The sequence below is a fragment of the Orbilia oligospora genome (genome assembly GCF_000225545.1).
Source record: "Orbilia oligospora ATCC 24927 unplaced genomic scaffold scaffold00075, whole genome shotgun sequence".
In the NCBI taxonomy this organism is placed as follows: domain Eukaryota; kingdom Fungi; phylum Ascomycota; class Orbiliomycetes; order Orbiliales; family Orbiliaceae; genus Orbilia; species Orbilia oligospora.
In genome coordinates this window covers 743,149-756,430 of record NW_011645632.1, presented here as the reverse complement: position 1 = coordinate 756,430, position 13,282 = coordinate 743,149, and the positions used below count along the sequence as shown (strand labels likewise).

General features: G+C 45.9%; 2 protein-coding genes across 2 annotated transcripts; both read right to left on the bottom strand.

The window, feature by feature from the left end:
- Positions 1-4,430: 4,430 nt before the first annotated feature.
- Positions 4,431-6,367, bottom strand: AOL_s00075g210 (uncharacterized protein; the record flags this gene model as incomplete). Its single annotated transcript, XM_011122521.1, has 7 exons — positions 4,431-4,845; positions 4,914-5,008; positions 5,063-5,139; positions 5,197-5,361; positions 5,425-6,063; positions 6,117-6,126; positions 6,194-6,367. The coding sequence occupies 7 exons, from the start codon at positions 6,365-6,367 to the stop codon at positions 4,431-4,433; spliced, it is 1,575 nt and encodes a 524-aa protein (XP_011120823.1).
- Positions 6,368-7,166: 799 nt separating this feature from the next.
- AOL_s00075g209 (uncharacterized protein) lies at positions 7,167-10,937 on the bottom strand (the record flags this gene model as incomplete). The annotated part of the gene is made up of 10 exons (XM_011122520.1): positions 7,167-7,310; positions 7,378-7,639; positions 7,698-8,045; positions 8,103-8,244; positions 8,304-9,863; positions 9,918-10,365; positions 10,418-10,483; positions 10,561-10,716; positions 10,784-10,828; positions 10,893-10,937. 10 exons carry the CDS (start codon positions 10,935-10,937, stop codon positions 7,167-7,169), a joined length of 3,216 nt encoding a protein of 1,071 aa, XP_011120822.1.
- Between the last annotated feature and the right edge of the window lie 2,345 nt (positions 10,938-13,282).

The following is a 13,282-nucleotide window of genomic DNA, read 5'->3' as shown; positions in this document are numbered from 1 at the left end:
GGGAGAAGAGGGAGAAGAAGGTGAAGAAGAAGAAGAAGAAGAAGAAGAAGAAGAAGAAGAAGAAGAAAGAAGAAAGAAGGACGTGAAGTGATATGATATGATATGATATCTTGATATGTCAGTCAGTCGATATAGTATAGTATAGTATGGTATGGTATGGTATGGTATATGGTGATAATGTAAGTACAGCTTCAAACTTCACCGAAAAAAGATGTAAAATAAACTAAAAGAAAGCAAAATAAGGTAAAAAACAAAATACACATACACACACACATACACATACACATTACATACACATTACAAATGTAAGTAGGTGTATTGTGTTATAAGTTTTATGATATGCCTAACTTAACTTAACTTAACTTAACTTAACATCTGCAATGGATCAATCAATCAAATCGGATATCCGAATGGTCTGATTCAACCCCAGATTGAGTTTTCCGCTCGATCGAAATCTCGGGTTCTCCTCCTCTTCCCTTTTTCAATCCAGCTTACATGTCGAAGTAACTATACGTTATGTACGGCTCAGATCAGATCAGATCAGATCAACCGAGACTAATTAATCTAATTCCTTTTGTTTTTGGCATGTTCTCAGCAAGCGGCAACTCCAATTTTGCATTTTGCATTTTAATGTCAAGCGAAACGAACCCGCAAGTCTGGGCTGGCTAGCTCGGCCCAACCTAAACTTACCTTTCTGTGGGTGACCACACCCCCCCGAAACGATCCAACGGCTTCGAATCAAGATCCAGGTTTCCGCTCAGGGCGTCCGGGCCTCGGTGGACCAGGATCTCCCATCTTTGTGGAATCTGATTTTTGAAAAATCGAAACCAGGGTGTGCATGTGTGTCTGTCTGTCTGGCCGCTTTCTTCCTCTCCTCCTCCTCCTCCGCTTCCTTCTCCACACTTACGTCGATACTTTTCACCCATCCCACTTCACATACATATTAATTCCATGATTCACCCACCAATGAGGATATACTCGATTATACGATATGCCTTCTCGTGTACGATGTAATATGTACGGTATATTTCTTCAAGGTGTAATGTTATATCCTTTTTTTGCATGACATCTGCCCTTGTCAATCGCCACAGAAAGCCTCCGCGGCCTTCCCCCCCCAAGATTTTGCCTTACTGTCTTAACATCTGTACAATCCTCAGCTGCTCCAACCCAAAAAGAAAGAAAGAGGGAAGAGGGCCATGCACCCATTGCATGACAACCACCATCTTCCTCCCCCTTATTTCCATCTTGTCTGGTTTCCTATCTTATCTCTACTGTATGTATGATCGCTCTGCTGGATGCTCGGTTCGGAATATAAAACAATGCAGACGAGAGTGGAAAAAAATAAAATAAATTAGAAAAAAAAAAAAAAAAAAAAAAAGAACCGAAGGGCGAACAACTTCCGTTCGGAATGAAAGGCACCCTGGTCCCCAAAAAAAGGTGGTGTTGACGGCTAGGGAGACCCCATGAGACTAATATATGCCAATCGTCCTTCAACGGCCCTTTTACCAGATCGGGTCTGGTGCTCAACGGTGGCTTGCGATCTTGATTTCCTTCAAAGATCGGCCGGTAATAATAGGTTGGAACCTTCCGTCGCTTTTGACCATTCCCCAGGATAAATACACTTTACCTGATGTCCAAGATGTGCGTTATGTCTATGATGTTTGGATGTCTACCCTGTAAAATGACATGATGTATGACACCGTTGAGGGGAAAAAAAAAAAAAAAAAGAAGGGTTTCTTTTTTTCGTCGACTAAACTTGCCCAGATGGCTGGGTTGACAGCCAAAAAAGTAGCCGAATCCTTCCGATAGAGGTTCTTCGGTGGATCTCTTGTCGTGAGATTGGATCGGGTGGAGAAGCGAAGCTGCATGGGGGTGAGAACAAGATCTCTGCTTGGCCGCTTGGATGGGAAGCATTTTAAAATTTTCTTGTCCTAGACGGAGTAAGTCAGTATGTTTTTTTTTTTTTTTCTTTCTTCATTCTTCCGCCCTGCGAGATTCCAAAAAAGATATCTTTCGATCGGTGGGATCGAGCAGCTTGGCTTTTGAGATCAGGTTTCGGGGGTTTTCTTTTTCCCTTCCCATTTCCAATTTTGATATCATGAAATCCGGAATTTGGTTTCCGAATCAATCAGTCAATCAATCAATCGGACACCCGCCCATGAAGCCAACCTTCCCGAGACAGCTGGATCTCTCTGCCTCTCCCTTCCTGACGAAAATTTCACCGGGTCAAGCAGACCACACACACACAAAACATACATAAAGACCCTGGACAGCAAATGAAACGAGTGGCCTGATACTTACTGTTGTTCGCAGGCAAATGCCAGAAGTTGGGTTCAGCAGCTAATGTAATAGGACCTTTCCCACTAGCGTTGCGAGTCAGGTTTGGTATATGTATCTCACGAGGGAAAGAAACAAACAATGCGAGCGGGAATAAAGATTGAAAAAAGCAAAAGGAACTTGCTGGAAAGAGTGGCCTCACGCGAATCGCCATATTCAGAGGAGGAACATAACCAATCACAGAGGCTGGCGGACGGGTGGAAAGTGGAGGAAAGTGGAACTTGGGTGGGGGGTGGATCTGGCATCTTGCAGACGGGCCCCATGTCTTCATCGTCCTGAAATGGGTGGATTTTCAACGGTCGAGTGTGGTGAGCTCCAATGCAAAATGCAACTTGCATCGTGCGGTCCTGTTTTCGTCCTCCTTCTGCTTTTTTCCCGAGTTTAGTCGAATCGAATCCCAACCAAGCCCCTGCCAATGTCCTTGCGAAATGGAAGTATCAGGCCACGAGCACGAGCGCGGAATTTGCCAGTCTGGTATCATGGCTTGTTGGTTGGATGGGACGGGTGATGGTGGAGAGGCAAGACCAGGGAATGGCCCAAGCGAGAGGTCTCGTATTGCTTACCTCGATTCGCATACATGGCCTCCGGACAGATACCGTTTGCTCGATCTGCTCATGATCAAGATCTGACTTCGGCTATCATTTGGAATGAAGCAAGGGTTCGCATTCCGCTGTCGTTTCTTTTTCGGCTAGGACATGTACATACGTGTGTGTACCGATGTACCCAATTTCTCCCTGGGCGCTTCGTCAATAGTAATATAAAATTATATCTCGTTGCAACGTTGCCGACATTTGTTACCGAGCGCCTCAGGCCATCGTCGATGCAGCTTCCCTGCCATTAATATGTGAACTTATATATGTAGTACTTCTATTTACCGGCGTGAGTAGTGCAAAGCGGAAGGAGAGGTATGGTATGTATGTATGTACTTACATAGTAAAAGGAAAAGGGAGATAAAAGGATGAACCTGACACAAATCACAGGCCGAGAGTGTTAGAAGAAGTCACTTTTGTCAGAAAAAGCGCTATATAATGCGCATACATGTTGGTTTCTTCACAATGGCCGGCCAGTTATTGATATTATTTGCCAGCCACTCGTATTGCGCAACAGAATCGGGTAAAATATCCCACCTTCACCATCAAATCTCCTTTCATCGTCCGATCATGGCGCCCGTGTCCTCGTGGCAGTTCCATACCGTGCCTTAGTTAACATGTACTCCGTATGCACGTCCATTTCCATGGCCACTCTAATTAACAATCTCCTACAGCTACAGCTACTGCTGCTACTACAATCTTACAAATCCCAACGGTTTTTTTTTTTTTTTTCCTTCTTGGTTCCATCCTTCGATCCCTTCTTTCCTTCCATCTGGTCCCACAAATAGTGACGGTGTGCATGTCTTTTTTGTCCCCTTCCCACGTGTCTGTGTATCCTTGTGGAGAGTGTGGGACAAGATCGATTGAGCGATCCCATTCAGATCGTAATCTACCGATCCGATTTAATTTGTGTACCGAAGCCTTCCAACCCGTCTGCGCTGTTGCATGTATGTAAGTAGGTACCTACACAGTACATACATACATATACCATGTACATCGGGATTTTTTATATCGTCAATCTTAGACTCGAGGCTACGTAATTATCTTCCGGGAGCTCATCTCATCAGGTCATTATCACATGTGCACAATGGGCAGGGCGAAAAAAGTGTTCGAGAGAGGATAGATTGAACATCAACTTGAGTAAGTCAGAGGTACCTAAGGTATGGATTTTTTTTTCAGCTCTCCATGTGCATGCCAGAGCCGAGTACAGAAAGCCCATTACGCCAAAGACGCCTGCTAACTAGCCTGGACACACGGCTGAAATGTAAAAGCAAAAAGAACAGTAAATTACCCCCAAAGCACAACACCGGAAAAGAAACAAGAACGCTGTCATCAGAGCAGTCAGAATATAGTACAAAACAGATAAAAATCATCAGCCGTGGTTCCGGATGGGCAGGGTATGGGCCGCAACTAGAAGGACCTTTTCCATGTTGCCGCCGACGCCTGAAACGGCTGGCATGTTCTTGTTCAAACCACTCTTTACATCCAAAACACCACACCCTCTCAACCTCGATCTAGGTGTGATATGGATTTTAAAACCTCGTGTAGAGGCAATGCCGTTGTCCCGGCTGCCTTCATTGCTGCTTCCTGCCTCACATCTAGCACAGACGAAGCCTTTCCAAGAACCTTTTCCGTTACGCCCTTTGCGTACAGACTATACTGCTGGGCTTTGTGCATACCATGTGAAAACTGATCCACTTTGAATTCCAATGACCCACGGCCCTTTGATATGACGTCTTGGATTTGCCCAATCGCTTTGTCAGAATTCTCAAACTTTGGAATAACAGCAGCTTCTTCTGGTCGCAACAAGGCGACATCCAAGTCTTCCGGCCGCATCCCTCCTTCCTTTTGACTCCTTGGCATTTTTCCGGGGGCCTTTTCACAGATCTCAGACCAAGCTTTCTTTTCACAGTTTAACCTGCACAACACAGGTCTTTGTCAGCATATTAAACTAGCTAAGTCGGCTCTTAACTAGGTTGATCTTACTGTTCCAATTGTTTTTCTAGCGCTTCGATCTTCCGTTTGTGGTCCTCGTTTTTGGGATTGGGTTTCTTGGGTACGTCTGCGGTGCTTTCCGTTTCCTACATACAGATTAGATATTGTAAAATTACGTCATTCACGATGTTGGTTCATACCTCTGAAGCATCCCACCAATTCACATTGAGCTTTTTCTCAGTGAGGTCTGCCAATATATCTTCTTCGATCACGCGTGCTTTCGTACTTGTTAGCTTATTTACCACGCAAATCCCATGTGGTGGATATTTATTACCTGCAGCCCGGGCATTTGACTGGGCATCACGGCCACGTGCTCTCTTCTCACTCAAAGCACACTTGGAGCACCAAGCTAAAAGTTGTTGCATACGCTGGGTTTCTATCATCTCAGGATCTAGGTGCTTATAGAAGTCGTTGGGTAGGACATCTGGATGTGGTGCCGCTAATCGTCGCGATGTTAGTGCCTGTATTTGATGGGTTTCCCCCTTTGGCATAGGTTCCATACCGATAAACCCATTTGATAAAGAGCTGGCTCTTCTACCGCGCATACCCATGCTACTTCTCCGGTGGCCTTTTGCTTCACGCATCTCCTTGTTCTTCTTCCTCACCAATGGCGTGTCTTCGATAGCAGCCAGTGGAATCTTCAGGGGCTTATCTCCCCCAACCTCATCTTCCTCCTTTGATAGTTCCTCTTCGGATGCAGCATTCCTCGGCGAACGTCGAACTTTTGGTGCGTTTCTTCCAGGAGTTTCTAGGACCTGTGCTTTCGTTTTCCGCGTAGTCGCTGGTGGCCTCGCGCTCGGGGTCGGCAATGGCTTCTCATTTTCTATATTTTTTGTTCGGGATCGAGATTTTGGTTTAATCTGGGGCTGTGGTTCTGGTTCCGGTTTAGGTGCTGGCTCTGGAACTGGCGCACGTTCTACTCGTGTCCGCCTCGACCTACTCGGAGATCCACCTTTAGGGGGCCTTGTTGTTCGCGATGCCGTTGTGCTCTCCTGAGGAGCAGCAGGTGGCTCCGGTTTTTGTTCTTGCTCCCCCCTCTCCTTATCCCTCTCCTTTTGGCTCCGTTTAGCCCGTTTAGCCCTGCTTGGTCCCTTCGAAAATATGTTATCCGTACTCTCATCAGTTTCAGCAGCTACCGTACCTAGAAAGATAATTAGCTTCTCTCAATTTTGTGATTCGACCGTATTTAATTACTTCTTGTTGTCTGTGGCCCCAGATAGCTCATATTAGCTGCATTCCAATGTACCATAAACACGCGACTAGACTCTCACCCTTGTTTGGGGCTTCGCCGTCTGTTCGACAGCCCGGCTTGTAGATCGATCGGGAGAAGACCGCCGGGTCTTCTTAAGAGGTGGCATATCTTCTCCACGAACTCCATTTGCCGTAGCATTATCATCGAGAAACGTCTTTGTGCTACTTTTGCGCTTCGGCCGATGACTGGCCATTGTTGGCATGAATGTTAAGGGGAGCGGATATGAGGCGAATTCGGTCATGTAATCATGCGGTTAACCATTGCAGGGTAGCGAATGTCGAAAATGCTGGTAGTTTACAGAAGTCGAATGACTTTTTGAGACCGAGGTGAATTTGAAACAGTTGGGTTCAATTGTGGGGAGAGGTGTTAGGCGCGATGCACATATATGAGTATCTGGAACGACTGGAGATGTTTTGAAAACAGTACAAGAGGAATGATCAATTAATGGTGGTTAGTTTTATTTCCTTCTTTCCAGTCGGTTCGGGGTTAGTAGATGCCGGAGATAGCGCTACCGATGGGGTGCTTGATGCTGTCGATGCTGTTGATGTCGATGATGCTAGTTTAGGTTGGGGGACGCGACAAGCTGGCGGGACGAAAAGCCGTCATCGCGACAACAACAACAAAACAATAACAACGCACAACACATACTACTTTGCTGGATCGAATTCTGGACGAGACGAGAATACCCCCAATGTGATAGTGACAGAAAATATATAAAGTGGCGGGAATGAGGTTTTTTTTGGGGGGTTTCTTCATTTGTCAAGAAAAATTAAGATAGCTTCAAGTTTTTTGTTTTCTATACCAGTTAAATGGCATGACTGTACCATTCTTTCTAACCATACAGTTTCAGGCAGGCGGTGTACGGCGGACATATAAATCCACCCACCACAAGGAACTACACGCTTTGCATTGCACATGTCGCAGATTTTCATAAAGTTTTCAAGGGAAAATTGTTGAAATTCACATAAATATATATATCATCACCTCTTAAATCATTCATTCCGAGGAGGGGCCAAGCTACCCTCCACACGCCGCTTAGCGTCCGCCTTGTCTGCCGCCGTAACGTGCTTGGATATCGTCTCGTGACCAACCTCACGCTGGTCTGGGCTATGCCCGACGGACATTCCCACTCGAATCTTCGTAGGAGTTCGTTAGCCTTCAGTTACAACGTACAAGTCCCAGAGCTCATAGGGCATCACTCACCAGAGTTTCAATCGCCTCGCTTGAATTAGCGATTAAGTCGTCGTCCCATCTCATTGTGTTAGGCTCGAAAAGGACTACGAGAGTACTTCCACCAAACTTGAAGTACCCAAGTTCATCCCCTCGAGCGACAGTAGAGCCACTTTTGGCAGTAATAACTGTGCTGCCAACCATCATAGCACCAACACAGACAACCATCACACGCCCATGTGCAACAGAGTCTATTGGAACAATGATTCTGACGTTTTCTCCATATACATCAAGCCTAAAAACAAGATTAGTTTGGTGGCTGCTAGAAGTTCATGGCTTTGGTGGAAACATACGCAGATCGGATGGCCATGGGGTTGACAGTGTAGTATTCTCCCTTTATCAACCGAGGCTCACCCATAACACCATCCACAGGTATATGGAATCTATGATAATCTTGAGGTGCAAGGCGGAAAATGCCCAGACCACCGCCGTTGAACCGCTTGGCTTCGTCACCATAAGCCATCCCAAGCAACCTCTCCACGGAGAAGTCACGTCCCTTGACCCAGATCCTAGTCGCATCATCAATAGTATCAAAGACTACTGACCTGCAATCAGCAGGCGAGACTATGATTTTAGGGTTATCAGGGTAAGAAACTGGACGGGAATTGGGTTTCAGCTCTCGATAGAAAAATTCGTTAAATCTAGCGGATATTTCTGTCAATACTATATTCACCGACGAGCTGGTGAAGATGGCTTACGTTTTAAATTCATCCAAGGGTTTCAAAACCTCGTCAATGTTAAGTTGGTGGAAAGCAATGAATGGTTTGATTTCGCGAGCTGAAGCAGGGTTATCATACTTCTTGCCTTGCTTAAAGCTCAAACTTTCAAGCAATTGACGAACTAGACTTAGGATTAGTAAAAGGCAAGCTAGAGACCCATAAGATACTAGAAGTACTTACTCTTCTTCTTTTCCATACTGCTACTCTTCAAGCCCTTGTACAGAAGTCTGATACCGAGTCTCACGTAGACACTCATTCGTTCCTCGGAGATTAACCCGGTGATTCGATCCTGAATAAGGATATTCGCAGAGTTCGCTCCAAGTTTGTATCCACCATACGATACTTTGGTAATGACTTTAGAGTACCACTTCCGTTGTGCTTGGCTCGAGGTCACAAACCCTCCCATAACCAATCGATCTACTCTTCGCCAATCTTGACTAGCACATGTTGCCAAATGCGTGACAATGTCGACCTCCGAGCGCTTCTGTAATCGTGGTTGATGGCACAGTGGACATTCTTTAACAACAATAACGTGTTCTTCCTTCTCATCCTCGTCTGCTAATCCATCATTAGAAAGATTTACACCCTCTTCACCCGCAGACCCCATTCCAGGAACAGACAATGTTGGCGTTGTAAGAGTTTGGTTTAAGGAATAAGTTGATTGTGATTTTGATTGGCTTGCTGGTGTATAACTGTCGGAGTTTGTGTCGGATTTCGTCGATGCCGTATCCGTCAATTGCTCGTCTTTCGACAAGCTAGGACTACTATGATTATAGGGAGAATATCCACGGTTTGTGGACTTAGTTGTAGTGGCAAGCTGGTCCTCTAGACAAATAACCGCTTGATCCATAGTAAGCTCGTAATCCAAGCAGTTATCGAGTGGGTTACCATTTTCCTCGGCAAATCGTTCAAAGAACCCGTCAATGGTGCTAGCCTTGAGTGTGGACCCCAGGGAATCCAACATAGTCGTCAGCTCGACCCTACTGATCATCCCGCTGTCGTCTGCATCATACTGCCGAAGCATGACTCTCCAGAACTGTTGTCGGAGAGCCGGATAAGGAATGTACTTGGCCCTGATGTGCAACCCTGGGCTGTGCTTTCCTTCCCATCGTTCTTTGTTCTTCATGAGCAACGGTAGATCAAAGGCTTTCAGATTGTACTCATTGGCATCGATTTGGGGAATAGAGGGCTCCTCAGAAGTTGGGGTTGGAGGAGTTGGGGTTAATAGAGCCGGGGGAACAAGCTGGCCATCTTTTGTAGCCGGAGGCAATTCAATCGGTGGGGGTTTGGTCATTTGGTATAAAGAAGTCGAGGACCCAGCAGGTTTCGATGAAAGGTCGCGGCCTTTCTTCGCCAGGTTTGTCGCTGAGCTTGATCTAGATAACGGCAAACGGAATCTACTCTTGCTTCCGTTACTAGAGCTCGCCACAGATGCGGACATATCGTACGTCGAGAAATCAGGCATCTCATAGAGACCATTTCCACCCTTTGATTTCGGTGCAGTGGCAATAACATCCTGCACTGGAAGATCAACCTGGGCAACGAAATCGTTTCCAGAGAACTTATCCTTATCCACGACGGCGAAATTCAGCGAGTAGTTTTGCTCGTGGCGAAGAAGCTGGAAAACCATCTTCTCATCAAATTTTGGATCCAGACAATGTCGAATGACCCTTGTGCGGTATGTTTTTTTCCCCAAAGAGACGACAACAAACGGATCGCAATCAAAGCTTGTTCGAGTCACTGAGTGGAGGCTTAGCTATTATTATTCGACAATTGGGTCGGCGGGGTGCATACTGTTTTTCTCTGGGGGAAGGTCTGAGCAAGCTAGAATTTCAATGAACATAACACCAACCACATCTCCATTATTGGTGAGTTCATATGAAGTATCATTTTTCTTGCTCTTCGTGCCCTTCCCTCTGCCCTTTAGTTTTAGGCGTTTCTTCGACTTTTTCTTCTCTTCACCCTCTTGCTTCGGCAGACCAGGAGTCTCGGGCGATTCTTCACCTGACTCTTCGTCTTCATCTGATACTTCGTCGTCGGACCCCATATCCAGACCCAAACCTGCGGGGTTTTCAAGCTCCAACAATGGGGTGCCAGCAACAGATGGCGAGGCTTTGAAGACGGACAGTATTTGTTCAACTGAAGCCGGCTTACCGGACTTGTCGACCACAAGAAGATTGAGTTGGATTTCTCCAGATATTTTAGCCTTTTTCCTGGTAGAAACTAGTTCGAACCATCGGGACTATATAGCTATCAGTAACCATTGATCTCGGGCGTAATTGGCAATTACATACGCTAACTTCAGCAGTTCCGGATGAAAAGAATTCATCCAAAGAAACCTCAAACTCTCCCATATAATCCTGATAGAATCTCTCGTTAGTACATCCTTACGACCATCCATGAAATTACAGATTAGGGCATAGAAAGTCTTTTCTACTTTTCCGAATCGATCTTTATCCCAACAAATACAGTGAAGTTCATGTGCGCCAGACTTAGCCAACGGCATATCGAACGTGGTATTCCACGTAGGATCCAGGCTTTTTGGAACAGCATGCGTAACATTTCGGTAGTCGTCTAGAGTAACCACTACATACTATACACAATAACCAGTTAGCAGCCTTCCCCTAGCAGCCGTCGGAATGAAAGTGTAACGCTCATACCGGATCACTTTTACCACTTCTATCTTTCGGTGCCAAGTTCCTTCCCTGTATTTCGATACACCAGTCAGTAGCTGGGTTACGGTAATGTTTCGAGGTATTCGAGTCGCACCTGAACAACGGTCACCTTCAAAACGAGGTCCGAGACGTCAGTCATGATTTTAGGCGATGCACCGCGGCTTAGATTCGGAGTGCCTGTGAGTAAAGAAATTCCGCGGGTGGGAGAATTAATGTCAGAAAAATCTTGGGGGTAGATAGAAGCTATTTGCTACGTGGTTCTTGAACGACAGCTTTTCAGGGATGATGTAAGAACAAAAAAAAAAAAGGACTAAGTTGAGGTGCTGGGGGAAGCTGAATGACAAGCAAGCAAGAAAGCTTAGAGCATGGGTCTGAAGGTTTGATGTGATAGGCCCAAAGCTATGTGTGATTTAGGATGTGATAGTGAACGCGAGTATGTAGCTCCCTTTCGGTTTTCAACACGAAGCTGACAGATACCCAATCCGGCGCGGTTGAGAATCGAATTCAGCCAAAAGGTGATTGAATAAAATGAGGCTCTTTTAAGGGAATGTGTGTGCTACTTTGACAGGGGGCAATAATAGGATCTCGACAAGTTGCGGATGGTGGTTGTGAAGAGGAAAAAGCGGGAATCTCGAAGCAGGAATATATGATGTAACCGGGCTGAGCTGGCAAAACTCCGCTATGCCTGTATTAAATAGAACAGAATCTATGACGAGGGAAGACCTGTTCGGGTCCGGTACGGTTGTGCGCCGTTGTGCATTTGCCAGAGACTAAGGTAAGCCCGTGTATATAAAAGGCAAGTTTGGCGTAGATGTACTGTCTATCAGTTCTTCTACCTCCGAATTCTATTGCAACTTTTCGACTTTTCCCGCCGGCCGCCGATGACATCGACAAGAGACACTGTCCTAGCTCACCACCCGATCCAACCGTAGTAACCAATCTTTAGGGTTTTTTCCCAGGCACAAAACTCGACCCCCTCTGAAGCAGAGGGCTGCAAACGGAATTTCGATGCCGTGTAAAAACTCACCACTTCGGCTCCTCCCTAACCTCCCAAGACTTGGCCGGCTGAGTGGCCCCATAGATTCATCCCTCTCTCGTGGATCCCCTTGAGCAAAAAAAGCCAACTTTGTGCTGAAATTTGGGAACGGTCCGTTAGAGCTGAAGAAGCCGATATAATTTTAATTTTTTTTAATGGATCGAAATGACCAGTATTAAGATTCGTGTGGGTTTGGCGGCTGCCGGGCCAGGCCAGGTCGGTGAGCGGAACGAAACCTCAAGGAGATGCAGCTAGGCCTCCTCCGGGAATAGTCGGTGACGTCGGAGTATAATCTTGAGTATGAGAGGATAGTTGATCGAGATTAAGAATCGAGTACCTAGAAGCTCGAGGACAGAGTATTTCGTGAATGCATCGCTGCCGTAATCGCTCGTTCGCTATAAAATCACGCAAAACCGTACTTGACGCTAATACTGTTTTTAAACGTTCTGAGATACCCAAAAAAATGAAACCACTCACGTCTCCTGACTCCAGCTGGGGGTGGTTTTGTGTTCGCCTGTCAGTCGGGATAGAAGTTCTGATTCCAGTACTTTACGAACAAGGGCTGCGCAACTGGCTTTTTTTTTTTTTTTTTTTTTTTTTTTTTTTTTTTTTGCTTTCACGTTTTATTGTTCCGGTCGCCGCGTGTGCTCTGCTGTGTACACAGTTATGTGGTATTTAAATTTGGAATTCATCGATCGGACCGTAGCCTATTTTATGTTGAGGGGGCCTGCAGCGTCGTGCAGGCGCACATGCTCACCTTTTTTCCAAGTAGAACCTCCACGTAAGATTCCATTTCAGCCTCACGGATACGGTCGGAGAAAATATACCCAAACTGGTACACATTTGGCCGATAGTTTTAGGTAAATTAGGTATTCGGGGTCCCTATCCACAGCTTCCGTCGGCGAGGAAGGTTGACATTAGTATTTTGGGGTATTTGGGGTAACAAAACGCCACGGTGCTAGCTAGCTTGGGTAGGTAGGCACCAGACCTCATAGCTAACGAGATCGTATTCGGCGGGATTGATGGATCATAAGCCCCCATCCTCTTACTCGGATGGCGGCCTGTACCACAGGCTCCTGGCTAAGCTTTCCCACTATATTGGACCACTGGAAAGGTGTGCCTGATCCCTGTTCTGCATCCCACGATCCGGATGATTATCACCGTTTGCACATTTGCAACGTTCGAATTCATCCATAGCTAGGTGTCGAGTTTCCAGGGTACAGGTACGATTACGAGATAGCTTGCGTGAGAAGGGATTTCTTTTCTTTAAAAAGGGTATTTTTGTATTACACCTTCGATTCGGAGTGAGCGATATATCGACCTCCAAGTACCGAGTCGACTCTGGTCTGGAGATGTTGACTCGTGCATACATACTAAAAGCACATTACATGCCAAGTGTATTTCCCAACAACTGTTAACTTTATACCCATCGTCCCAATAGCTTTCCC